The 26,625-nt window shown below is 49.7% G+C and overlaps 1 protein-coding gene across 10 annotated transcripts in view; it reads left to right on the top strand.

Annotated features, from left to right (window-relative positions):
• Positions 1-25,904, top strand: part of WWP1 (WW domain containing E3 ubiquitin protein ligase 1) — a 77,814-nt gene extending 51,910 nt beyond the window's left edge. For 9 of the 10 annotated variants that reach the window (XM_074319039.2, XM_074319038.2, XM_074319040.2 and 6 more), the window contains 15 exons: positions 1,301-1,475; positions 3,478-3,532; positions 3,620-3,704; positions 3,789-3,917; positions 5,369-5,444; positions 5,551-5,622; positions 7,344-7,432; positions 10,512-10,671; positions 13,102-13,235; positions 13,329-13,469; positions 16,145-16,265; positions 19,377-19,481; positions 21,606-21,702; positions 22,030-22,102; positions 24,347-25,904. In XM_074319039.2, the coding sequence (XP_074175140.2) occupies positions 1,301-1,475; positions 3,478-3,532; positions 3,620-3,704; positions 3,789-3,917; positions 5,369-5,444; positions 5,551-5,622; positions 7,344-7,432; positions 10,512-10,671; positions 13,102-13,235; positions 13,329-13,469; positions 16,145-16,265; positions 19,377-19,481; positions 21,606-21,702; positions 22,030-22,102; positions 24,347-24,446 (1,612 nt within the window). In that variant the 3' untranslated portion in view covers positions 24,447-25,904. Of the gene's footprint in view, positions 1-1,300; positions 1,476-3,477; positions 3,533-3,619; positions 3,705-3,788; positions 3,918-5,368; positions 5,445-5,550; positions 5,623-7,343; positions 7,433-10,511; positions 10,672-13,101; positions 13,236-13,328; positions 13,470-16,144; positions 16,266-19,376; positions 19,482-21,585; positions 21,703-22,029; positions 22,103-24,346 lie in introns of those variants that run through there. The other variant, XM_074319042.2, reaches the window with a different exon arrangement.
• The last annotated feature ends 721 nt before the right edge of the window (positions 25,905-26,625 follow it).

The following is a 26,625-nucleotide window of genomic DNA, read 5'->3' as shown; positions in this document are numbered from 1 at the left end:
TTTTACAGTTAGTCTGAAGGGCTTCCTCCAGACATTGTCCAACACTAGCATGAGTTACTAAGAGGAGCTGCAGAATTTTGGTCCATTTTCAGTCCTTGTTATTTTATTTAAAGGAATGAAAAGTATTTCTATGTGTGGTTCTCCATAGATAGTGACCTAAAACTATGTTATTCCATGAGATTTAATGATAGACATTAGAGTGGTTCAGAGTTAGGCTCTACAGAGATTGCCAGAAGTACAATTATATGTTATGGCTCAAATTATAGAAGGTTTGAAATGAATACAAGCATTTCAGTTACATATAAATACAGTTCACGCTGGCGGGCTGCCATTACAGGCCGTTCACAGGCTGGTCGTCCTCCTTCGCTTTCTTAGCCTCCTAACTCTTCACACACTGCACTGATAGCCAGCTCTGCTGTACTGTGCATACTCTCCCCGAACGCTCTGCCCGAGCCTGGCATGCCTCACTGTGCTCGCGACTTGGGACACCTGTCCTTCCACAGGGGCCCTAAGGCCCACCCTACGAAACGCAATGCCAGATGCTTCAAAGCCCAGAAAACTCAAGGCAGGGAATGCTGCTTTTGTGAGATTATTGCTCAGAGAGCGTTGTATGCAGCAGTGAGCACACTTGATTTAAGGTGGGCTGAGCCCTGGGAGCTGGGGGCATTCCGCGTGCTGGAGAAGTGGGGAAGGACGCTCTGTTGTCAGGGAGTCTACAGCAAAGGCGGGACAGGATGAAGCGTGACACTTTGGGGATTAGAACGTAGTTGTGTTGCCTCTAAAGGGGTCCCTGGAAGAGGGTAGGGGTGTCGAGGCTGCATGGTGGATGGGCTCGTTTTTAGGCCGTACCCGAGAGCTGTGACAGGTGGGATGGCATGACCCCGTCTGCAGCTCAGGTCGGCAGCAGCTCAGCGGCAGGAGCTCGGTTACAAAGCTCTAGGCCGAGTTAACGTCTGAACGTGGGCAGTGGCCACGGGCAGGTTGCTGGCGTGCAATAAGCATTTGGTAAATGCTGCCCCAAAAGGGCAGGCAGGGTGACACAGGGACTTTGGGTGTGTGGCCCGTTTGGGAGAAATCTTGGCCAGTGGTAGAGTGGCACGTAGTTAGCTGAAATAAATAGCAAGTTACATGATCATAGTTTCTCTGAAGAATATAATTTACATTCTTTTAAAGTTATTTCATCACATCTTGCACTTGAGTTTTAAATTATGTGCTTGTAGTATTAACTATACGCTGTCTCGTTTCTTACGTGAAGAGAGTGCTGTCTGTTTACTTGTACTGTTCATTTCCTTCTCGGCAGCTGGGAAAGAAGAGTGGATGACCGCGGGCGGGTGTACTACGTGGACCACAACACCAGGACCACCACCTGGCAGCGGCCCACCGTGGAGTCCGTGCGCAACTTCGAGCAGTGGCAGTCGCAGCGCAGCCAGCTGCAGGGGGCCATGCAGCAGTTCAACCAGCGTTACCTCTACTCGGTAATGGGCCGCCAGCCGCGTGCTGCGCTTACACTGCTACGGACCGCGGTGCACAGGATGCTTTCGCTGTCGTTCATACGCAGTAGTGTTTCTCATACACAGAAGCACTGCAAGTTTCTTTTTTTAAGTTCTTTTTTTAAACTCACATACCTTATATACTCAGTGTTTTGTCCTTACTGATAGTTTCATAAATGCAGTTTCTTAATAAAACACTATGTCTCCAGCCCAGTCCTCTATCTTTAACTTCATAATTTCGTTGGCGTTACATAAAACCAGTTACGTCCTGACTTGACTTACGGCCAGTCTTGGCGTGTTCTAGCTAGTCTGATTCCCACCCCACATTCTTAGAAGGAGCCCTTGGCTCTCTTTTGGCCCACCAAAGAGATTCTGGGATTGGAGATGGTTTTGTCCAAAACATCTAGTGCTACATGAAAATTGGACCTGTTGGTGATTTATTTATTGCCATAAGCAAACATCCACAAAAAGCGGGGTGAAACCCCCAAAACCCTTGTTAAGGGGGTTTGATCATAGGAAATAGAAAATACAAGTACTGGGCATCATGGACAGTGTTTGGAGGCAACTTAAACCCAGCACATAGAGAGGTGAGTAGACAGAAAGGAGGTAGGAAAGACACGAAAAGAAGCTTGAATAACCCTTCAGCGTCTGGCCTCAGGCTGGCTCTGTGGACTCCACTTTCTTCAGCGGTTAAGTAGTAGCTCTGTGACCCGCTGCCCTGGTTATCTGTAGCCAGCAGACGGAGTGGGCAGCCCAGCTGGCATAGCATCTCCTGCTGCCACCGATTCTGGTTCTTTGGTAACTTGTACAGAATTCTGTGGGGATGTGCCATCATTCAGCTGCATGTCTGGAGTAAGCCAGACGTTACGTACTGTGCGTGCTTATTTTTGGTTGGACTCGGTCGTGTGCATACAAACCTTGGGGAAATGGCAGGAGTGGGGCAGGGTGTCAGAGTGCTCTCCTGCATGGCCTAACCGGCTGCAGCTCAGTTTTCTAAGCACAGAACCAGCTCTGCAGCGAGGGTCCGGGCGCATCCTGCGCTGGCTCAGCAGGGCCGTTGGACCCAGGCTCACTCGTGCAGCTGCCACCTCCTGGGCCCACTGCCCAGGCTAGGCAAGAGCAGGAAAGGGACTTGGAAGGGAGATAGCTTTTTCTAGCAAGCCCTTGCCCTGTTACTTGGGAAGGGAGGCCCTGACCAGGGACTGTGCCCAAACCTCCTGTGCAAATGGTCATCCTACTGGGCCAGCTGCACGGAGGCTGGGGATGGAATACTGTTGGGTGGACGCATGGCCGCCGCCCGCAGCCCGGTGGCTTGGCTGTCAGGCGAGGAGGAGTGGGAAGCGTGTAGGTGTACACGCCACAGTACGTGTCCACCAACGTGCATCTGCTTTGTCATTAAGAATTGATTTCTTAGGTCATGGTTTTTACAGTTGCCACTCTTTTCAAATTAATGGTAGAGTGCTTACATTTTCTTCAGAATCTTATTTCTGGATTGTAATAATGTGTAGGCATAAGTGTTTTTTATATATGAACATATGAAAGATTCTGATATCAAGGTGAAAGTTTATTTGTATAATGATGATGCTGGCGTTTAATATTGGCTTTATTAATAGGCATTTATTTTAAGAAGAACTATGATAATTGTTCTATTTTTAAACGACTAATATTGCCTCATTTAAGCACTGTGGTTTTCTCTGTGCTCTCCTGCCACCCCATCACACGCCTGCAGATTATTAGGGAGGGCTACGAGTTTAAAATACTGATGTCAAATATTGTCTCTACATCATTTTAGAAAACTAATAATCAGGTGATCGACTCCTCTTAACTCACGACATTTTTAGGACTTAGTGTCTTGAGATTACTACATTCACATTCCTTCATTACGCTTTTTAGAAAATGACTGTCACGTGATTCTGCTAAGTGTTTAGTTTATCTCTGCTTTTATATTAAGGCGCTGCTCTCTCTCCCCCACCCTTTCTCCAATCAGGCCTCGATGTTAGCTGCAGAGAATGACCCGTACGGGCCTTTGCCACCAGGCTGGGGTGAGTGACAGTGTTGCTGTAAGAATATACGAAAGGTGCATACATCGCACAGTTAGTAAATCTATGCATTCTCACTCTGTTTTTTAGAGAAAAGAGTAGATTCAACAGACAGAGTCTACTTCGTGAATCATAACACAAAAACCACACAGTGGGAAGATCCCAGAACTCAAGGGTAAGTATGTGTGTCAAGTAAACCTGTTTGGATGTTCTCGGCACCTGGAACATGCTCCCCTGCTGATGCCCCTTTGTCTGCCAGCTTACAGAACGAAGAACCGCTGCCCGAAGGCTGGGAAATCAGGTACACCCGGGAAGGCGTCCGGTACTTTGTCGATCACAACACGAGGACCACGACATTCAAGGACCCTCGCAACGGGAAGTCGTCTGTGTAAGTGAGAGCCTGCGTTAGAGCCTGAGGTTTAGCCGCGAACGTAGCCGCAGCGTGTACTTTGGGATCAAGAAAAGCCACCGGCGCAGTCCCGCAGTAACCTCTTTGCTCTACCTTGTTACGGAGTAGACCTGGCCCCTCACTCCTTAACCATTACCATCGCCAGCACTTACATCCTGACTCCAGTGTGCGAAGGCTCAGTGTATCTTCCTGCAGCTCCTGGAGGAGCATATTATTAGTTTCCCTTTTCTAAGTGCAGAAATAGCCTAGGGAGTGTGACTAAGTGCAGAAGCTTTCTGCCCACTCCTCACATAAGGACATTCTCCATACAGCAGCGAGACGGACCTTTTAAAACACTTAAGTGACAACTCACTCCTTTGCACCAAAGCGGTCGGTGCTGACCATCTCAATCAGAGTCAAAAGCAAAGTCCTTCCAGTGGCCTACACGCTGACAACAGCCGGCCCTGTTGCCTCTTCAGCCTCATCTGTGTTCTCTCCCGTCATTCCCTGGCCCCAGGCTGCCCTGTGACAACGGGGCTCCGCCTCCCTCTGCTCTGTGCGCTCGCCCCCAGCCCCTGTATGGCTCACCCGCCTGCTTTGTTCAGGCGTTTGCTGTCTGCGACCCCCACTCTGCTGCCCTCACGCATGCACCCCTCCTGTCCTTCCGTACAGCCTGTGCCTTTCCTTTCTGAGGAGCAGGAGTGGTGAGCCGTCACCCCTAGAAACACACTGCATGTGTGTCTCATTCACTAGTACTGAGCTCCACAGAAACAGTCCTTTCATCTGTTGTCCTAACAGATAACGTTCTCCCTGCCTAGGAGCGTGCGAGGGACATGCCATGCATTGCCAGAGCATTTGCTGAATGAATTAACTTCACCCTGACAACACGACAGCGTTTCCCCTCCATTCACAAGGGGCCCTGAGACTGAAAGTCTCTCAGGCGCTTGGTCTGTGGGCAGGAGACCTGGACCGTGCCCACGGGCACCTGCCCACGTGCCGCCCACTCAGCCTCTTGCTGACCAGCTGGGTTGTGTGACCCGGCCGCCACTTGTGCCTAGGGATTCGATTTTGCTTTGCTTACTGTCCCCAGGACCATTGTTTGTTTTAGCTTAGGTTCAAGATGGGGTAGACTCCCTTCCCTGTCTCTTCTGTCTGGAGCCTCCATCCTCCCTAGGCTTCAGGATTGTCAAAGGTTTTCTTTGACACGGTCAGTACTGGACTTGCATATTTCTCGTCTCTTTACAGAAGCCCTGTCCATAGCAGCGTCTCCTGTGGTGTCGTGTGCTCACTGCTCGCGCTTCTCAGCCCAGCACATACACCGTCACTCCCCTCCCCGCACGTGACTGTCCTGTGGCCGTCAGTCGCACGCGGGGACACTCCAGTGCCATGCCGAGGAGTAAATATCCAACTTGACCGTTAACTAACACATGGTTTGTTCTGTTTTTCTGTAGAACTAAAGGTGGTCCACAAATTGCTTACGAGCGCAGCTTCAGATGGAAACTTGCTCACTTCCGTTACTTGTGCCAGGTACTAAGTGGTAAATAAGTCTTCCTTTCATAGCCATTTGGCCTTGTCTTTACACAGTCAGTCGACTACAGCTGACGTGATGTTTCCACGTTACTTTTGTCTCTAGTCCAACGCGCTGCCCAGTCATGTGAAAATCAATGCGTCCCGGCAGACACTGTTTGAAGACTCCTTCCAGCAGGTGAGTGGGTTTTATCAGCTTAACACAGCTCGACTGTGTCACTTAGCGGGAGTGAGGGCTGTAGAAATCCCAGCCACTCAGGAGGCAGCTATAACCAGACCCGCTTCCTGAGTGCCCTTTGTAATAGTGGTCGTAAGGAACCCGTCACGCACGGTGAGTGCCCTCTGCTGGCCCTGGGCACCCCCGTCCTCGTTTCATCTGACTCCCCCCACAGCAGCCTCTTTGAGGTGGCTCCTGTCATGTCTCCACCTCATGGGCAGACGTGCTGAGGCTGAGACACAGTCATTCTACTGCGAGCCAGACTGTTGAAATAAAGCTTCAGCAGCTTCTGTAACAAACTGACACATTCTGACACTCACTTTGCCAAAACTACCAACTAGAACAAACGTCTTGATAATACCACCAAGTTGAAATTAAATTGGTATGCACGCTACCCATTTACGTGTTCTCGAATAACCCTGGTGGTCCCTGGTTAAGTGTCACCATCAGAGCGACGCCGTCGGAGTAGCCGGTGACACGGCGGTTTCTCTGGCCTCCCTCACGGCCCCTGCAGCCTCTTTGGTACTGTCTTCTTTCTCGTAAACTGGCGGCCACCTGGTGTCCCTTGTCTGTGTCCCTGGCTGGAGACTAAGCTCCCGGGGGCGCACTGCACGCAGCCACCACTCCCTGGGAGCAGTGAGTGATGTGCCCCTGGGCCTGCGCCACCTGCACAGCCGAGACTGCCGGGCCTTCTTGGTGAGGGAGTGGGGGATTCCTCGGGGAAGTCCTCTCCATCCTGGGAGCATGACAGTGGGGGCCCGGGACTGTGGGGGCGCTCCCCTGTATGGCCTGCTCGACACCACCAACCATCCGCCTTTGGGCAAGACGTCACACAGCTACTGTCAAGGCTTTTCTTGGTTTGAGTGACCAAATTCGTAGCAAAGGAAGTGTCAGATGGGTCAGCGTGGTCCAGCACTGCCTAAGTATTATTTTAGGGAGCAAACATCTAAATTCATGGTGGACTTGACTTTGCTCCGCACTCTGTTGAGGGAGAGCCACATCTGTCCCACGCGCCTGCCTGAGCGGTGGAGGCCCACACGTGCTGGTCTCGGCTCGGGTTCTGACACACGTGGGCGGAAGGAATTCATTTTTACCCCAAACTGAAACCTGGTTTACTGGTAACCGCATGAAGCCATCAGGGTTGTGGAGACAGGGACCCAGGTGTTGCCTTCCGATGTGCCGTGTGCCGTCTAAATTCACGTCTCAGAAATGACTCCTTGCTGGAGTGGGGTTCCTCTCCTGCTTAGAAACGCAGTGTGTGGCGTAAACAGGGCCCACAGCAAAACCCTGTGCCTCTCACTAAGTGCTGCTGGCAGAAAGGGGACACGTCACCTCTCACGGGATTTTGTAAAACTGGGGGAGTGACACGGGAGGGAATCTTCCCTCACCTTGAGTGTTCTGTGCCGCCTCTTCCTCTCCTGCCACTGAACCCAGGTGGGACCACCTTTTAGTGCGAGACGAGGGGGAGAGAGGACGTGACATTCTGAGAAAGCTTTTACGTAAGAGCGTCCTGGCCATTTGTGGAATAAATCCATGGGTCTCTAGAGTCATGAAGGGCATTGTCACATGAGATGAGAAAATGTCTCATTTTGAAAATACATGACATTTAACTTGAATTGTTTTTGGAAGAAACTTGCGTTGTATATGAGTGTTTAAATATCTGTGTTTTTGTTTTTAATTAGATTATGGCGTTGAAACCCTATGACTTGAGGAGGAGATTGTACGTAATATTCAGAGGAGAAGAAGGACTCGACTACGGCGGCTTAGCGAGGTAAAGCGCAGAGCACGTCTGCTCTGTCTGCTGTGAGGTAGCGTCTCCGCTGTCGCAGTGCTGTGTTCTTGAAAAGATGTATTTGCTAGTAGCAATCCAGGGTTGATTTGAAAACAAAAATGGTCACACCATTCTAGAGGTGACCATTCTTGTTACTCTTTATTTAACCTGTAAATTTCCTCTGCACATTCTTAAATTTGTATGTAAGTGTGACATACATAGTACGTGTTTGCTATGTTTTAAGGAGAATTGGTTGTATAGTGTGCCCAAATAGCAACTGGATTTTGTTATTTTATATATCATGGGCATCTTTCCATATCGTGTATAGAGCTAAAACTTTTTATTTAATGGCTGCACAGTATTCCATTACATGTAGATATTGTAATTAATGGGTCAGCATGTATAAAGTTATTTCTTATTTTGCTATTATAACAAGTGTATGTCGGTTTTATGTTTGGGTTTTAATCTAGTTTGAGTTCTTTTGAATATAAAGTTTTCTACATTCACTAAATGTATTGTTCACAGTAGACACTTGTGAAGATATGAGTGGGAAATCTTTTAATGTTTTTTCCCCCTCAATTTGCCGAAACCTAATTTGACAATAATTTGCTTTTTAGCAAAATACTTTCATTAAATTTTTCCAAAGAGTTAAACTTGCTTTTCATAGAAACAACTCTTTTTGAACTTGTATTTCACAGGTGTACAGAATTACAAAATCACAATTTTAGTACAACTGGCAAAAAGATGTGGGATCAGCACAATTGGTGGGAAAGTGTATGTGGGACAGTCAGAGTTTTGGGTGTATCGGCATGTTTTCTCATCGGAAACATTGTTCAGAAAAGAAGCACTACCTATCACAATAACTGTTTATATGACATCTATTGTGATTTATCTCAATTTCAGAAATTTGCAGACTTTACAAAGAATGGTACATCTTAGAAATGAAATAACGGTGTTGTTTTTACAGTGTCTGACTTTGCAACATTCCCATTCTTGTCTGAACCCTTATTCTCCTCAGTGGTTTTGGTTTACTTTTATGCTTTGACGGTTTTAATGCATATAGTCAGTTCCTCCGTACCATAAGTTTCTTACTCCAAATTCTTTGATTTGTGTACTGGTTTGGGTTTATTCAGGAACTCACAAGGGTGAAATATTCCTGCAGGTTTGCATGTTTAAGAATGTTTCCCATTGCTTTTGCACATAAGCAGCAACTTGACCGGATGTTAGTTTCTGCGCAGTCGCCCTGTGGACGTGGTTGCCTGTCCTCTGGCAGCGACAGCGCTGGGCAGTGCAGCCCGGCCGCGTGGGCAGCGTTTTCCTCTGGGCACCCACGCGGCCCTTTTCCTTGACACTCACTAAGTTCATTGTTGCTTGTCTTACACGTATTCTAGGAGCACAGTAAGATCTTCCATAATTGAGGGGAAATTTTCTTCTGTTGTGTCTGAATGTTTTTTCTGTTCCCTTTGTTCCATTTTTCTTCAGGAACGTCAGTCATGGGTACGTGGAATCTCCTTTGTCAGCCTTACACGTCTCATCTTTTTTCTGATCTTCACCTCTGTGCTTTTCCATTTGTGTTGGTTTTTCTCACAGCTGTCCTCATGTCACTGTTTGCCTTTTGCTGCTCCTAATGTGATTTTTCTTCGTTAGTGGTTTTCCTGTGTTCTGCACTCTCTTCTCTGTCCTCTGCTAGCTCTTCTGCTGTCCCAGGTCTTTCAGCCACTGTCTCTGGTTCGTTGAGAAAAGGGTGCTGTCCGCCTCTTGCGAGTTGGGGTGTCCTGCTGTGTCAGGGTACAGGTTAGACGCCACATGGCAGTCGTTCTTCTGTGGATGGACTTAGTTTTCTCTAGGCTTCTGCTTGCTGACACTGACCGGCAGCAACTGGAAATTTTATTTCTAGTTTTGTGTGTCTGAACACAGTTCTCACTTCCCCTCGTCCCCCAGGACTGGATTTAGGGTTAGGAATAGGTACTTATTTCTTAGGAGATTTTGTTTGGGTGCTCCCTTGTCTGCCCTTCAGGCATTTCCCAGATTGTGTTTTAAAATCTTTAGAAAAACATTTGTAAACAGGCCAGATCTAGTCTGTATAGTGGTGGCCCTCATTTTGATTTCAAATTTTTTTTAATTACTTAACAACATTAAAGAAAATTAGTAGATTATGCCTAAGAATTGAGGTTTCTGGCTTCTTTTGAAAAACATGAGATCCACATTCCCGTCTTCTCACGTGGCCTCCACTGGCCGAATGAGAGGGAGTGGAGGCTCTGCAGTCCCCCGCCAGCAGCCTGTCCTGTAAGTACTGGGGCTGTGCCCAGAAGGCATTTCCCATTAAAGCTGATGTTTATGGGAGACGCAGAGGACTGGGGCTGTGGTGAGGAGAGCGCGAGGCCCGTCATGAGAGGGGAGCCTCCACTGGCCGCCGCGGCCTGAGTTTGCCGTCCTGCTTCAGGAGAAGTTGGGTTTAAGAGTCTTGCAAATCGAGCTTATTTTGTAATATAAGTTATTTGTCCTTTCTCTAGTTAGATTTCGTGCATTGACTTCTACAAATGAGACAAACAGGTGGTAGTAAGTTACAGAATGTTTATAGCATTTAAAGATCGCACCTTTTTAACTTCAGTTCCACTTTTAATGCGTTGGCAGTAGAATGACAGCTTCACAGCAGCAGTGGTGTGTATCTCAGTGCCACCAGCTCCTACTGCGTGTCCGCCCTGCAATGCCTGCGAGAGTGACGGGTGCGAAGACGGGGCTTTGGCTTTGAGGCGCTTCTTTCTGGTGGGCGGGCAGGTCATCTGCAGACGCTGCGTGTGAGGCTGTTAGTGACACAGATGAAACGCTGGCAGTCAGAGTTGTGGAGGTGGGATGGCGCTGAGCCGAACTTGAAAGAACGTGGGCTCTCCAGGCTGCCTTGGACGTAGGCACCACACAGCGGACGTCCCCAGACAGGCGGGCGTGTTAGGTGTGGGGACTCCGGCTCATGCTGGCCACGCAGGGACTACCTGGCAGGTCACCTTGCGTAGTTATGGTCTGTTCTTAAATTCATGTATATGTGGATGCTAAAAAGTAACCTTGACTTATTTTCTTGTAGAGAGTGGTTTTTCTTGCTCTCACACGAAGTGTTGAACCCCATGTACTGCCTGTTCGAGTACGCTGGCAAGAACAACTACTGTCTGCAGATAAACCCCGCGTCCACCATCAACCCCGACCACCTCTCCTACTTCTGCTTCATCGGTCGCTTTATTGCTATGGTGAGCCCCGACTTTCCGTGCCATTCACTTCCACTTTGCTCATTTCAGACGTTTTCTAGAGAGGGGCTTGGTGGTGTCTGTTCCTAATCACGCAGGGATCTTGTAGAACAACGTCCCAGGCAGAGGGGACAGTGAGGCAGAGGGGACAGTGTCCCAGGTGGGAGGACATCCCGGACGGAAAGCGTCCTGACTGGCGCCGTGTAGGAGCGTGGACGGGACGGGCTAGGAGGGGGCCTTAGGCAGCTCACGGAAGGAAGGGGAGGGGAGAGCAGGGCGGGGACAGGATCTGAGTGACACGACCTGACTGGGATTTGATTGCGCTTTCATTGCTGCATGAAGAGACTCATTGGGACAGTGGAAGGCCATGTGCCGCGGTCTGGGCACAGGCAGGGGACTCGGGGTGCCCTGGTCCAGGTGACAGGAGTCTGGGTGCTCTGCCGTGAGAGTCCACAGTGTCTCCTGATGGTTTGGATGCCAGCTGAGGGGAGAGTGTGGTGCCGAGTGCAGGCCTGTGCGGCTGATTGCAGTTGCCATTTCCTAAGGTGGCAGGGTTGGGGCAAGAGCAGATTTGGGGTCTGGGGGAATCCAGCCTCTGGGTAGGGTTTGTGAAGTTTCAGCTGCCTGTGGTCCCCACAGTGGGAAGTGGATGAGCCTGGCGATGAGGGGGTAGCGGTAAGGCTGTGTGCTCGCTCCAGGAGCAGTGTGCACAGACACTCGTACGGCGGGGAGGCGACAGGGAACCAGCAGAAGGGCTGGGGACAGGGAGGCAGACAGTCTGCTAAGAATGCTTCCCAGAGGACGAAGGAAGAAGGAAGGACTGATAACTGTGCCCCAGGCTGAGAGGCTGAGCAGGGACATCGGGTGTGACCAGGTGACAGGCATTCAGGAGTGGTAGAGGAATGACCGAGGGCCGTGACATCATGAGAGCTGTGTGGGTCCTGAGAAAGTGGGCAGTGACGGAGCAGAGAGTGGGAGGGGACTGTGACGGTCTGTGTAGTGGGACGGTGGGACAGCTCCGTGTGGGGCACAGGAAGTCGGGGACGGGGACAGCGCCATGTGGGCACAGGAAGTCGGGGACGGTGGGACAGCGCTGTGTGGGCACAGGAAGTCGGGGACGGGACAGCGCTGTGTGGGCACAGGAAGCAGGAAGCTGGTGTGCCATCGGGCCTGCGGACCCCCATGCTAGTTATGAGCACATGGGGACACAGAAGTCCTCGGTGATGGCTGGTTTCCTGGGTGACGGGGACAGGCAGCTCCAAGCCCCTGGAGGCTGCTGGTCATGGACCAGCCAGCGTGGATGTGTGCACATTCGAGCACGTTCTCCCACCCAGACGCAGGCAGGGTGTAGACGCTGGGCTTGGGATTTTGCCAGACGCAGGGTCTGAAGGTATCAGGGTCACCTGACAACGGGCAGCGGGCTGTGCCCGGAGGAGGGAGAAAGGAGGGCGGGGCTAGAGGTGGCGGGTGACGCCGCGGGCGGAAGTGGCCGGTGTCCAGAAGGGGGCGCTGCGCGCCAGGTGGCTTGGACACTGACAGCAGGACGGAAGTGCAGTCCCACTAATAAGAGCCCCTGCGGTGGTGCCGAGAAACACGGAGACGCGGCCTAGGCAGCCCCGTGCGTGGGCGTGGGCATCTCCGGCCGGACTCATGTAGCACGTGACACTGGGTGGGCGAGGAGCCCCGGGGTGTAAAGGGTGAGTGACGCAGTGAGGACAGGATGCCGTGGGTCGTCTCCAGCGAGCTGCAGGGCTGGCGGGCGGTCGGTAGTGAGGAGCAACCCCCCCCCCCCCAGACCTGGTGACGGGGCACAGAAACAGCACCACTTGGAGAGCACTGCAGGGGAAGCCGAGTCCCTAGAGAAATGGCAGGTTTTTGGTAAGGGCGCTAAAGGATCTTTAAAGGAACAGTTGAGGGCCTGGGGCTTCGCCATGGATGGGTTCTGTGCCTCAGTCACGGGGCACAGCAGAGGTGTTTGGGGGAGTTTCGGGACATGTAGCGGGGCGGGGGGGACCAGATATCTGGGTGGATAGGCCATGGGGCTGAGGGTTGGGCAACTGAGGGGCCGTGCGTTGGCTGTTGCCATAGCAAAGGCACAATGTGCCCGTCAGCCCGGGAATCTCCTGGGCAACTGGGGGGTAAGGAAGCAGCCCAGCGCTGGGTGAGCTTAACTGACAGTCTGAGGGTGGGGTTAGGAAAGCTGCTTTGTCATCCTCTTACTTAGGGACCGGCCCGTGCCGCTGAGTGTCTGACCTCAGTTCGCTGGTTTGTTTAACTTGCTTTTCATCCTCAGCACTTACGTTGTAGTGTCATGATTCACGCTGGTTACTGACGTGCTCGTTTGTGCCCTCAAGCCTGACGATTTCCCTGCTTCCTGTGCTCTCAGTAGGAATGTGATTCTGAAGCTAAGTACAACTTGTCTTTCCTTGGCAGGCGCTTTTCCACGGGAAGTTCATTGACACCGGCTTCTCGCTGCCGTTCTACAAGCGGATGCTGAGTAAGAAGCTGACCATCAAGGACCTGGAGTCCATCGACACCGAGTTTTATAACTCGCTCATCTGGATAAGGTTGGCAGGCCTGTGCTCGCTCCAGGGAGGCGTTTTCTGGAAGCAGCTCGTGCAGCTGGTTAATGGGTGTGTACACATGTTTCTGTCGCGCAGAGACAACAACATTGAAGAGTGCGGCTTGGAAATGTACTTTTCCGTTGACATGGAGATTTTGGGAAAAGTGACTTCGCACGACCTGAAGCTGGGAGGCGCCAACATCCTGGTGACGGAGGAGAACAAGGACGAGTACATCGGGTGGGTGACGTGCGCCTGCTGTCCCTGTCCCCCACGCTTTCTAGCCCCCGTCCCCTCAGCGTGCCCCCGTCTGTGAACAGGCCCCACAGCACTCGTCCTCTTGCTGTGCCACGTGTGTCTTCTCAGCGGTGCCAGTGCGTCCTCTGTGCACCAGACAGCACAGGAGCAGAGCGCGGCCCTCGGCACGGGCAGGCCCCCCACAGCCCCTCCCAAACCCACGCGCCCACGCCCTCCCGATTGGCTTCACTTCTCCTTTCACGATGCTTCTCTGAATCTCCTGCTGAACGTGGACGTTTGTCCCTTTACTCAGCTGCTGCCATGGCGTCAGTTCTTTGTTACACTAACGTCTGAACTTCAGGAATAATTTCCATTTGCCAGCCAGGTAAATCCAGACTCCAGGAAAGCAGCAGACGACACATAGTTTAGCTGAGCCACGTACGGTCTATGACCTGGTCTCCGCGCTCAGCACACAACAGCACAGCCGGATGTGAGGGCAGGTTGGCTGTTCCCGCAGAACCACTCACTGGCCACTGAACTTGGATTTCGTTGATTTTCAAATTGTGGAATAGTCTTATTATTTTCAACCACTTTTTGAAAACTAAAGCGTAGTTTTAGCTCACACGCCATACAGAAAACAGGCCATTTGCCCACTCCTGACCTATGTCACCTGTGTGTAATCTAATGTGTCACAATCAGGTGGCTCACGTTTTCTACCTGTTGCCTCTCCCGGACCTGTTTACTATTGGTCCTTCCTTTTCACCCCTCCTTTTAGACTTGGGTTCTCAGTGTCATCTTGTCTCTTCCTTTCGGATTGTCTGTCTGTCTTTGTAATTCTGTCCAGTGGGACCCTGTGATGCACTGTCAGCATGCTCTCACCAGGGCCTCGGGGGGCTGGCTCGTCCCTCAGCGCTTGCTCAGTGGCGGTGTGTCCGATCTGTGTCATTCCAGTTCTGTCCAGCTCGGGCCACTGCGAACAAGGCAGCTTTGTGTGTGCGGGTAGGTCTCCCAGAGGCCACAGCCGGCAGTCCTCTGTCCCCCTTTGCGCTAACGGGAGCGCATCTTCCCCGCGTAGACTACTGGGAGATGGTATCTGATCCTGAAGTATCAATTTAGGGAGGATTTTGTTTCAGTCTCTGATACACTAACAGACTTTAACCTTGTTTTTAATCTTGTTCTTTAAAATCCTGTGATGACACTTGTTTTTTAGTTGTGCTACTCAGTTGTGCACACAGTAGGGCCCGGTACAGTCTTTTAGGAGGCGGGTCCAGCGGGAGGAGAGGACCCAGGAGAATGCAGGGATGGTTTTATCCTGGGCCCTGCAGCTACTTGGCTGTGGGAATGTAGGCGGTGGTGAGAAGCAGTAGCTACGTAGGAGCCTCGCGTGGAGACCGTGCCTTAGTCTAAAGAGCCTACGTGATGTGTAAAAAGCCTGGGTTTCTGCTGTAACAGAAGACTCGTGAAAACCAAGCAGATGGGATGACGAGGATGGGGTCCGAGGATGTTACAGGACGAGAAGGGTTCAGGTTCGGTCCTTACTTAATATGGTGGGGAGACACGTACATGAAGTATTTGTTGGCTGAGGTCACAGATCGGCCGACAGTTGGATGTGTTAGGCTATCCAAGGAGAGATGAGTTACAAATGCCTTAACTGCAGAGGAAAGCAGGATTTGGGAATTTCAGAACGAGTAGCTGTTCTGTGGTGGTTGAAGCTGGTAATTGTGAAATCATCTTTAGATAGAGACTGGCTAGAAAAGAAGGCAGAGTTGTCAGTGACACCAGCAGTTGTGGGACAATGACCCCAGTGAGGGGACCGAGGAGCAGCCAGCGCCAGGCCGGTCAGGGGTGCTGCTGGGGCCGGGCGCTGTGGCTGGGCTGCTCGTCGTGGGACGCTCGGGGCTCAGGCCCGGAAAGGAGGGCTGGGGCCGGGCAGTTCCAGTTCGTGGGTGACACTGTGAGGGAACTTTTTTCATGCTGGGGCCAGGCTGGTGAAGACGTGGGAAGCCAGACTACAGTGCTTTAAACTTTGGGTGCAGGGCTGACAGGTAGCTGGAGCCAGTGAGGAGGGCACTGAGGCAGGGGGCGCAGAGTTGACGGGGGATTGGAGGCTGCGGGACAGGTTTGCCTCAGGAACGGGCGGCTGGAACGGAGGGCGGGCAGGTCGGCGTTCCTTTCTCCTTCGCAGCTGCTGCCACTGAGGTTTTCTTCCTCTCCCTTCATTAGTGCCCTGCTCCACCGCTGGTCTGTGCGTCCCCTCGGACGTTTGTTTCCACCGTAAATGCCTTCCTCACTTGTGGTTAGGAAACCTCCAGGTTCCCCAGCAAGTCAGCCTGCAGAGACCCAGTCCTCAGACGGGGACCATGACCCGCTCCGTTCCTGGCCCGCAGGGGGCTTCCCCGTGTGCAGGGCTGCTGAGCCCCTTGCTGTGGCGGCAGCGCCTGGAGTGACGTGTCCGATAGGAACCAGTGGTGCTGGGACCTGGCCGCTGACAGGCCTCCCTTCTTACACCTGTGCATGCGCTGCCGCTGACCTCCTCGCAGGCGCTGGAAAGTTCCACGTGTGCGAGTCTGCGGCGCCCTTATTGGAGAGGAGAGGGTCTTTGAGAAGCGCGCGGTGTGTCTGAGCCGCTTACCTCGCCCCCACTCACCTAACCTATTTCACACCGGCTTTCTTTTCAGTTTGATGACGGAGTGGCGCTTCTCCCGAGGCGTTCAGGAGCAGACCAAAGCTTTCCTCGACGGCTTCAACGAAGTCGTGCCCCTCCAGTGGCTGCAGTACTTCGACGAGAAGGAGCTGGAGGTCAGGCTGTGCGCCGTGCGCTGTGGGTACTGGGAGGCGGGCTGCCCTTCAGGCCGTTTGGGGTGAATCCTGGACTTGGGGACGGTCCGAGCTCTCCCGCCCGTGATCAGATTTTAAAGTCATGAGTTCCTTGTGGTCTTAACTGTGTTTAGACTTCTTAAAAGTATATCAGGAATTCTTTTTCTGGGGGGGGGGGGTCCGGGGGGTTGTAATAAAATACACATAAAAGAAAATTTACAATTTTAACCATTTTTAAGTGTGAGATCAGTAATGTTAAGTATGTGCACATTATGCAGCCAATTCCAGAACTTTCTCGTCTAACAAAACTGACACTCTACACCCATTAAAGAGCACCCCTCCCCCCTCGGCAGTCCCTGGCACCCACCATCGGCTTCCTGTTTCCATGTCTAAGTGAAATCAGACATCCTTGGTCTCACAGTGGCTGGCTTATTTCCCTGTGACATAGTTTGGCTATTCGATAATTTGCACTTACGGAGACTAATGTCCTGAATGGTTACTGATTTGCCCTCAGTTCATAGCACAGAGCTGTGAGAAAATATCCGTCCTTATTTGGTTTTGCTTTGCTTTGGTTTTTACTTCTAGTCTATTCTTTTACTCCCATTCATGTGTCTCTTAACCATGAATAACATCCCAGTAATGGGTATTTAAACCGTTATCTAAAATAATGCTTGTTCATAATCGTGCCCCTTTTTACGGGTTAAAAACCTGTTTAAACTTTAAGGTACAACAGTTATTCTTTATAAACACTCACCATAGCAAGAGTAGACGGCACCTTTCTCAGTTTCATAAAGGGCATCAACGAAAAAGGTGAACCCTAATGTCATCCTAACTGACACCTGAGTATTTCTCACAGACGGGACGAGGCAGAGATGTCCACTCTACTCTGAACGAGACGCCCCCCCACAAAGTAAGGCAAAAGCGGAAAGAAAAAGCACAAAGATTGGGAAGATGTAAAACTGTCTTTATTCACAATGGTGATTGTCAACTTAGGAAATGCCAAGGAACCTACCAAAAAACTATTAGAAGTCATAGTGAATTTAACAAGACAACGAGGCACAAGATCAGAAATGAAAAAATCAGTTTGTATCTTCTCTATATTAGCAACAGACATTTGGAAATTGAAATTTAAAGCATCAAAAAATGAACAAACTTAACTAAAGACATGTACCATATTTCCCCGAAAATAAGATCAAGCTGGACCATCAGCTCTAATGCATGTTTTGGAGCAAAAATTAATATAAGATCCAGTCTTATTCTAATATAATATAAGACCGGGTCTTTATAATATAATACCGGGTCTTATATTACTTTTTGCTCCAAAAGACGCATTAGGTCTTATTTTCAGGGAAACATTATAAGATCTCTATACTAAAAACTCAAAACATTGCTCAGAAAACTTAAGGGTGCCTGTCATATATGGAGTGATACACGATGTTAGGTATCAGAAGACCCACTGTTGTAAAAATGTCAGTTCTCCAATTATTCTGTATACTCAGCGCAATCCCAGTCAGCATCTCCCCTGAGATTCTGAAATTACTGGGGAGCACAAGGCTCTAGATTAGCCAGACAGTTTAGGAAGAGGACAGACTTGGAGGCTGTGCACTGCCTGACGTCAGGAGTGAGTCCGGAGCAGTGGTGACTCGGGCAGTGTGGTTGGGGGAGGGCAGACGGGCCTGGAACGCTAGGCAGTCCAGACATAGGACCCACGTGCGCTGCAACCTGATTTTTACCAGCGGGGCTCACGCCTTTCAGTGGGAAAGGGAAGTGTTTTGAACAGGTGATGCTGGGTCCACAGGGCACCCCGTGGAGGAAGATGCCCATACGGGGAACACACGCCCAGAGGTTAGACTGCACCTGGTCCCAACTAAAACCTCCTGCTCTGCAAGATACCGTCACGGAAATGAAACGGCAGCCTGCACACTGGAGACGACGAGACAAAGGTCTTTTATCCAGAATCTGTAACTCGATGACAAGGCAAACCTTTCTTTAAAGGGGCAGAGACTCTCCACAAAAGCAGCTCAGTGATGGCGGGTAAAGATGTGAAGACGCGCGTCAGCCAGTGGGAAATGCAAGCTAAAGCCCGTGAAACCTCACTTGGGGACAGCGTGGCAGTCCTCAGGTGTGACTCCCATCACCCGTAGGCCGGCAGCGCCCCCACTAGTGGGTCCTTATGTACCCGAATGGAATGACGCGTCTGAGCACACAGCCTCCCCAGCGCTCGGCGCAGCTTGATGTGTCAGCCAAGCATCTGCAGGACCGTCAGTGCCCAGCACCCAGTGATGGATAAACCAGGAACTTCCCGTGATGAGATCTCGTCAGCAACACGGGTCTGTCTGCTGCCCACAGCCCCGAGCGCGCTCACGTAACGCTGCTGGGGGCCGAGCAGGAGGAAGTGAGCGGAGGCTGCGTGGTGCGCAGAAACCGAGCCCGTGGGCTCCCGGGGCCGATGGGACCGCGGTTTGACGGAGGGGACGGAATGGACACTTCCGCACGATTGTGGTACCACAGGTGTACGCATCTGTCAGCACTCATCTAACTGTGCCTAGAAGACTGACCGCATCTTACTGTCTGTAAATTACAGTTCAAAGCTGATTTAAGAGAAGTACATCAAAATAGGTCTTACACTGTTTCTTTTGTTAGACATAAAATAGTTTCAGCCCATATATAATCAACTGGGGTTATTTGAAACTTGCACGTATGTACTTTAATCCAAAAGCCTGGATAAATGAATAACAGAGTATATTTTTAAGTAAATAAGATAGCATAGATTAAAAAAAACAACAACCCAGAAGTTTAGTTTGAAACATCAACAATCTGGATACCTAACTTAGGATCTATTTACAGTAAAGGCACTCTTTTTAGCACAGCTAATGGTTTTCTTGAATAGTTACTCTAAGTATTGTTTTCAGTTTGAGTACAATAAAGAATTTTCTCAATCAGGTAAAGTCCAAAGAATCCTTTTTTGGATAAATGGGCAGATTTTGTGGGGTTTGCTTAATGTGACCGTTCCTCGTCGCGCGTGCATAACCATGCTGGGCAGACCAGCCCCTGGCTGAACCCTGACTGACCGGAGGCTCTGCTCGTCCCCAGGTCATGCTGTGTGGCATGCAGGAGGTGGACCTGGCCGACTGGCAGAGGAATACCGTGTACCGACACTACACCAGGAACAGCAAGCAAATCATTTGGTTTTGGCAGGTATTGGCTTTTATCTTCTTAAAGAAAGTTTTCTAAGAAAATGTTTTCTAATGAAACAGTGGTTTAAAATAGAGTTCATTTATAAATTGAGACAGCTTTGGACATGGGTTTTAGTCTCTGCATTCTACATCAAAATGAATAACGTGAGTACTTGTCTAGAGATGCGTGTTTGGACTAAATAAGCGTCTTCGTAAATGAAAGATGACAGACTCTTCTCTCAGTAATAGTTTTTAATGGTAGTGGTTAGGTGTAGCGTTTTTCTAGCAACATCAAAGTATTGTACAAATTCTATGTAATTCTAGAAGTAAAGGAGCAAGTATGGTTTTACTGAGAAAGTCAGCGCAGACGCTTAATTCCTCTGAAGGTGCTGATATGCTAGGGAATTAGAACAACCTAAAGGGTCATGTCCAAGGACCTACTTCCCCGACCACGTGCTGCGCAGTCACGTGAAGCACATGGTACTTAACAGACTTTTGGTTTTGTGTCTATGTGAAATTTACGATCTCTGGCCTGGGAGCGAATTCACAGAAATCTAGGAATTGAGACTCATTTGAGCAACTTAGTGACTGGCCTGGCTTATGTTTAACTGTCACTTTTGGGTGAAAAGTATTTGTAGCTACAGAAAGGTTTTCCAAAAGTTGCATCTTTTCATAAGGACATGTGTCATGTGATTATTGCCTAATACTTTAAAGATGTGTGGATGTTCCTAGAAATCTGTCCTGTAGGTATGTTTCAGCATACCTACACGTGCCCGAGGACTTCCTGCAGTGTTACTGCGTACAGCCAGGCCTGACACCTGCAGGCCCACGAGGAGGGAGCCAGTAAAAATTACAACATGCCCATTCTGTAACTCTGTGCCTTGGAATCCTTCTTTTAAAAAATGCAAATGAACAAAAACATTAGCTAATGTTTCAGTACAGCGCTAAGGGGGACGGACGGAGTGTGTGACGTGCATTTGGTGAAAGGGCGCCTGTGGTCTGAGGTCAGAGCATGTGTGTGAGCCCATGTGTGAACGGCACGGGAGCCGCTGGACGTGAGTGCCACAGCTGCTGTCACCCTTTGAGTTCTGTACCGAGTGCTGCTGTGCCCTGTGGTCACTTGGTATAAACTAAACAGGCAGGAATCCGGCCGGTCGGCTCTGACACAGTGCATCGCACAGGGTCTGTGGTCCTCTGTCCCGACGTGCTGTGTGGGTGTCTGCACACCCAAGTGCCCGAACAGTTGTGATTTCTGAGTGGGGCTCGTCTCAGGGAAGCGGTGAGGTGTGTGCCACCACTGGCCCCGAAGTCGTTGCTCGTGTGTTGACCAAGCATGTGCGTGAGCACAGCTGTGCATGGATAGGTGCTGGCGACTGGCACATTCGGCCTTGTCCTTTGTCCCGTCTGTAAGACACAGTTCTACTCAGTGCCCCAAAGACACTCAAGACGGTTCACGTCAGCATTTCAGCACATCCGCTGTGTGACCCTCTGAAAACACACCGTGAACTAGAGTTCAGAGGGCCTGCTTTGGGTTTTCAGCTATGAAGAGCGGAGCTGGGAGAACGGTGTTTACCCAGTAGCAGCTGGGAAGTGTGCGTTTGGCTTTGGTGCCGTAAAGGGGACCAGGGTAGTTGGCTCAGGTCAGGGGACAGGTTTAGAGCCTGACTAGACTGGATTTGAGTGTGAGCTCTGCCTCCTTACAGCTGACTCAGGGCGGGTGATTTGTCCTCTCCAAGCCTGTTTCCTTCTCTCCTGGGGATGCTGATGATACGTCGGGATACGTCGGCACCCTCCCAAGGTGACAGCTAGGTGACAGCGGGGGGGGGGGGCCCTTTCAGCGAGCGACCTGAGACAAGGAGGACTGCTCAGCGCCCACTTCCTGTCTGCGAGGTGGGCGTAACGGTGCCCGACCTACAGTGTCGTGACCCTGACAGAAGACGATGTCTGTTGTCAGCAGGGCCCTCGGCCTCTGATGACAACACGACAACTTTTTATCACACAGCTTTTGAACGAATTTCAGTGTGAAAGCTCTTATTGTTCAAGTTGACTCTTAATTTTCTAGAAGAAATGTAGGAATAAGTGTCTACTACTTTCCTATTGAAGGTAATTGAGCGTTTATTTTATAGTAACTTTGATTCCGTTCCAGTTTGTGAAGGAGACAGACAATGAAGTACGAATGCGCCTGCTGCAGTTTGTCACTGGGACCTGCCGCCTGCCGCTGGGAGGCTTTGCCGAGCTCATGGGTGAGTGCGCTGGGACGTCAGGGTCAGGCGTGTGCTCGTGGACGGCGGGCCCAGAGGGAAGCAAGTTCGTGCTTAGTATCAGGTACAGCGGTGAGACCGGCACGCGTGTCACAGCCCGGCTGCTCTCTGCTCCTCGGGGACTGAAGGGGAGAGGGGGCTGCAACGAGCTTTCCAGCTCTAAGGACCTTCTCTAGGCAGAAGCAAGTGACACTAGTTTATTCTGTACAGTTCATAGGACTGTGTGTGACATGTTCTGTTATTTAACTAGTTGTCAAAACCAAACAGTTTAAAGGACCAGATACATGTTGTCTTATTTTTCTGCTTTAGGAAGTAATGGGCCTCAAAAATTCTGCATTGAAAAAGTTGGCAAAGACACCTGGTTACCAAGAAGCCATACATGGTAAGTTCCAGATTCCTAACTAGGAACGTCAGTCTTTTGGATTTTCAATCAAGACCCGATGTAACTGCGGACTCATCAGAGCCAGGATTTGCCGGGAGAACAGGCTGGCAGCACAGCCTCCTGTCCGGAACCCTGTAGGGCCGCGCCTACTTGCTCACGGTAGCGCCCGCGTCCTACGCGATGCGGCGCGTACGTAGTGTCCACTGCACGTGAGACAGAAGCCCCGCCTGCTCCCCGCCTCCCGTGAGGTTTGCGCTCCCTGGGGAAGGCGCCCAGGTCAGCAAGTGGCTGCTTGCAAGTTCCAGGGAGTCCTTGATGGAAACAGAGGTGCTGCGAGAGGGGCCTCTGGGGCAAAGGGCGCCCACGTTAGAGTGAGCTTGCAGAGACAGCCTGCGACGGTGGGGCCTGTGACAGCCTGTGAATGCTGGCGGGCCCCCGGGAAGGCGGTAGGAGAAGGTGACTTGGGAGAGGCTCAGACAGCTGGCGGACGGGAGAGGAGCCGGGTGCAGGCGTGGCCGCGGCGGGTGGTCAGGGACAGCCACTGGCCGGCAGGCACGGGTCCTGGGGTCACAGCCGCCTGCTGAGCCCTCACGGCCCTGCTGCTGCTCCGACCTGGCACTGTCACGCACACGCTGCTGCCTCAGCACAGGCCGCGCAGTGGCCGCGTCCCCGCCGTGTCCCCTGCTGAACGCACAGAAGCCAGGGCAGAGCTGGCTCTTCCGCAGGCGAGGTGGTGAAATCCCCTGCCTTCATCTTGAGCTGGAGTGTGTGTCCTCAGGACTCGCAGGACAAATGCTGCCTGAGCTGGAAGCTGATCAGCTTGCTTTTTCTACAGAACGCTTTTGACTTGAACGAAGGGCTAACAGGCAAACTGTGTATTCAGATCACATATTTGGGAAACATTTTCTTGAAGTGTAAAGCAAACCTGTCACTTCAGGGATGACTTGACAGCATTTGTGGGCAATGGTAAAAGTGGAGGTTTTGAGCAAAAGCTAGAATTTTGGAAAACTGGTATATTGCCACCATGAGCTGGGCCGCTTCAAGACGTTTCTGGTGAGACTGGTGGTGGTACTGACAGGAGTGATTTTTTCCCCCTATTGTATAATTAAATGTGTCACATTCGGAAATTCTTTGTAACTTGGTGAACAGTATTTCCAAATGACAAATGCACGTTACACAATCATGCGTGGGGAAGAGAGAAAGAAATCAGTAGAGCACAAGAACTCATTGTAACCTTGTGACTCTAGTAGGGGGGCAAGGGACAGCCACAGTTATGTGAGAAAATGATGAGAGCGCATCTCTGTTTCCTAACTGCGTATCTGTGGGGACAGGTTCTCACCAGAATATAGTGGAAGAGGGAAAGCACATGCCTTCTATTAAGGCAGAAACTAAAAAGATTTGCAAAAAACCAGTGTCTCTCTTTACACTATTTTGTGAAATACTACTATTTTTAAATTTCTGAGTTTCAACTTCTAATATAGTAAATATCAACAAATATACTCCCCGTAAACAACAGCTCCTTGGGGTTTTCAGTGTTTTCAGTGTGAAAAGGGATCCTGTGACCACAGACATTAGATCCCGGCCGAGATGAAGCTGGTGAGCCCAGCGGGGAAGGCGCAGCTGAGGCAGGTTCCTACCCAAAGGACAGGCCCCTCTAAGAAAGGGGGAGGAAGGAAAGTGGGTGGGAAACTATGTAGATTTTCGATTCTGTGATGGGAAAATAGTTACCAACTGTTAGTTTCAGTTTTCTCAAAGTGTAAGGTGAGTGAAGAAAGGAAAAACTGAGAAAGAGAATGGGAGAGTTGTCAGGGCAGAGCCGACAGGCAGGTACTGGGGCACGGGCTGAGGTGCTGGCAAGAGTGGGTCACCCCCTGGATCCCGTTCATCTAAAGTGACAGCAGACGGCCTGGGAGCAGGATTTCCCGCTCAAGCACAGGAGCGAGAACAGAGGTTGAATTCATTGAGGACAGGAGCTTAACTGATTAGTCAGTTCAAGAGGGAGACACAAGATGTGAGCCTTAGCAAAGCAGGGATGCGAGTGATGGCCCATGTTCTCCGGGCATGTAAGTGCTCCTAGGACTAGGGCTTCCGTCGGAGTGGCTGCTCTAAGATTTCTGTGTTAATGAAGTAGTATCCTAGTCAAAAACTAGTTTTCATTTCGTTTTTCAGATGTGCTTTAAAAATACTGTATTACAAGTCTTTGCAGTTTGTTTTATTGAAAACGTCTGATTTTGTTTTGTTTAGCTTTAATCGCTTGGATCTACCACCATATAAGAGTTATGAACAGCTAAAGGAAAAACTTCTTTTTGCTATAGAAGAGACAGAAGGATTTGGACAAGAATAAACGTGACTTCTTGTCTTGGAGGAGCGCTTGCATTTCACTAACCCAGCCAAGAAAAGTTGCACAGATACGTTGTACAAGCTGTTCGTTCTGTACAGTGAATTTTCTGAACGTCTCCAAGTAGAAATGTTTTCCGTTCTTCCACAGAAATATGCAAGCAAAATAATTCATCCTTTTTTACTTTATTTATTGTTCCCTTGAAATGACTGACCAGGAAAAAGATCAGACTTAAATTTTGAAACCAGAGACTATTAAAAATAAGCATCTATCTCTATAAGCATATGTGATGGCGGCTCTAGTTTTATAGAGCCCCAAGTGCATTCAACACGACAGCCGTTCATTCAGAAATGATCTGGATTTGCTTTCCTTTGTTTCTCCCGAATCCAGGGAAAAAGTGGGGGCTGCTCCCTGCCCTCCGGAGCGTTCCCTGAGGGCTGAGGCACATGGCTTCAGGAACGTATTTAAGGGCTCAGGCCAAATCTTATGTCGACTGTGTGAAAAATGCTGCTGGCTTTTCTGAAGACGGGTGCTGGAACCTGTCGAGTTGTTTTAAATAAACCCAATAGCGGAAAATGTTCCCTCGTTGCGACATCACTGATACGAAGCAAGGAATGAAACCAGGCTTCCATGAAGGGCGGTCGGGTACTACGTAGGTGGGACCTCCAGACCCTTTAGTTTAGTCTGAGATGGGAAAGAATTCATGGAGAAGCAGAGAGGCTTGTTTACATGTTACCTCGGGATGCGAAGTATTTGTGGAATTAACAAGAATCAGGCACGCCTGTACTTTTAAATGTGATGTTCTTTAAATTTAGTTCATAATAAATTGATGCAATTTGATACTTAGGAAACGTTTATGCTTTGGTTTGTGTTCAAAGTTCTGGTTTCCTAAAAGTAGATGGATTGAAATTTCGCATAAGCTTTGAACAGTCAAATGAGTCTAATGATTTTCTATTAGTGTCTGAGTATCTCCAGTCTTTTAAAATTCATGAAATTCTGTCTTTGAATTAAATAAGGATATAAAAAATCTTTTTGGTCATCCCCCCGATTTTATATAGATCATTATTTTTGTCCTAGTAACTAATACTTTTTGATTGTTTTTCATTATGAAGGGCATTTGCTGAACTACAAAGATGTTTAACAAATTAAAATCTAATGTGAATGATATTAATGCTACTTTAGCAAACTGGGCTTCCTTATTACTACAAAAATATAAATTTGTATAATTTCAATATGGACTGTAAATTTCATTAACTTAAATTTTTTTTATAACCACGGAACCGACATCTTAGAATGTTGTAATATATTTCACTGCTAAGTACATATGAAAAATATTAGTATACAATTTAATTTCCCTAAACAGTTTGTTTTGCCAAAATTTTATTTTTCTATAAATTTAGATTGTGCTCTGCATTTTTATTCAAAACTCACAGTGAAGACGCAATAAAGGCAGTGATCCACTTGGTTGAGTAGACTCCTTTCCCAAATCTTAATTACTGACACTGGTTATTTATTTTCAAGCCTAAAGAATTAGAAAAAAATCTAATGTATATGACAAATTATGCATGAGAAGGTGACCATTCTCCCAAAGTGCTGCTCACGTTATACCTTACTTAAGAGTCATGTATTAGAGACATAGCAGGTGCCATTGCTGGATGCTTTCTGCTGTGACAAGGTGCTGTCACTCAGTGGAGGTCTGACCACAGCGCCCAAGACGCTTCCAGGGTACTGGTTCCCCTCCTTACTTCAAGGAAGAAATTACTGTCACCAGGGGAGGCCACACACAGCCCAGAGGCAACTCACCAGGATTTGCTCTCAATTTATATCCACTCTGTGGCCGTTGGACAAGCCTGAGAAATGTGGCCACCTCCTGTCCCGTGCGGGGTCACTGCCTGGACACAGGCGGGTGGGAAGCTCAGCCACTCACACTGCCAGTGACCTGAGCCAGGGGAAGGGTCACAGGCGCAACACTATTTCACCTGTCAGACTGGTTGTCTGTCTTCCATGGAAAGGACTGGGAGTGGTTTTTGTTTCCCGTACCTGCTAGGCAGGTAAAGCCGAAAGGGTTACTGAAACACCCTGCAGCCTTTGGCGAACCACCTAACTAAGCCTTCTTATTTATCCTCCAAAGTAGGCAGGGTGGCACGTGGCAGCAGTGCTGACACTGTCACCCCCCCCACACACA

The sequence above is a fragment of the Rhinolophus sinicus genome, chromosome 7 (genome assembly GCF_057876585.1).
Source record: "Rhinolophus sinicus isolate RSI-liver-muscle chromosome 7, RSI-T2T, whole genome shotgun sequence".
Classification (NCBI taxonomy): Eukaryota; Metazoa; Chordata; class Mammalia; order Chiroptera; family Rhinolophidae; genus Rhinolophus; species Rhinolophus sinicus.
Note: the sequence above shows the minus strand (reverse complement) of the source record. Positions and strands in the feature narration are given on the sequence as shown.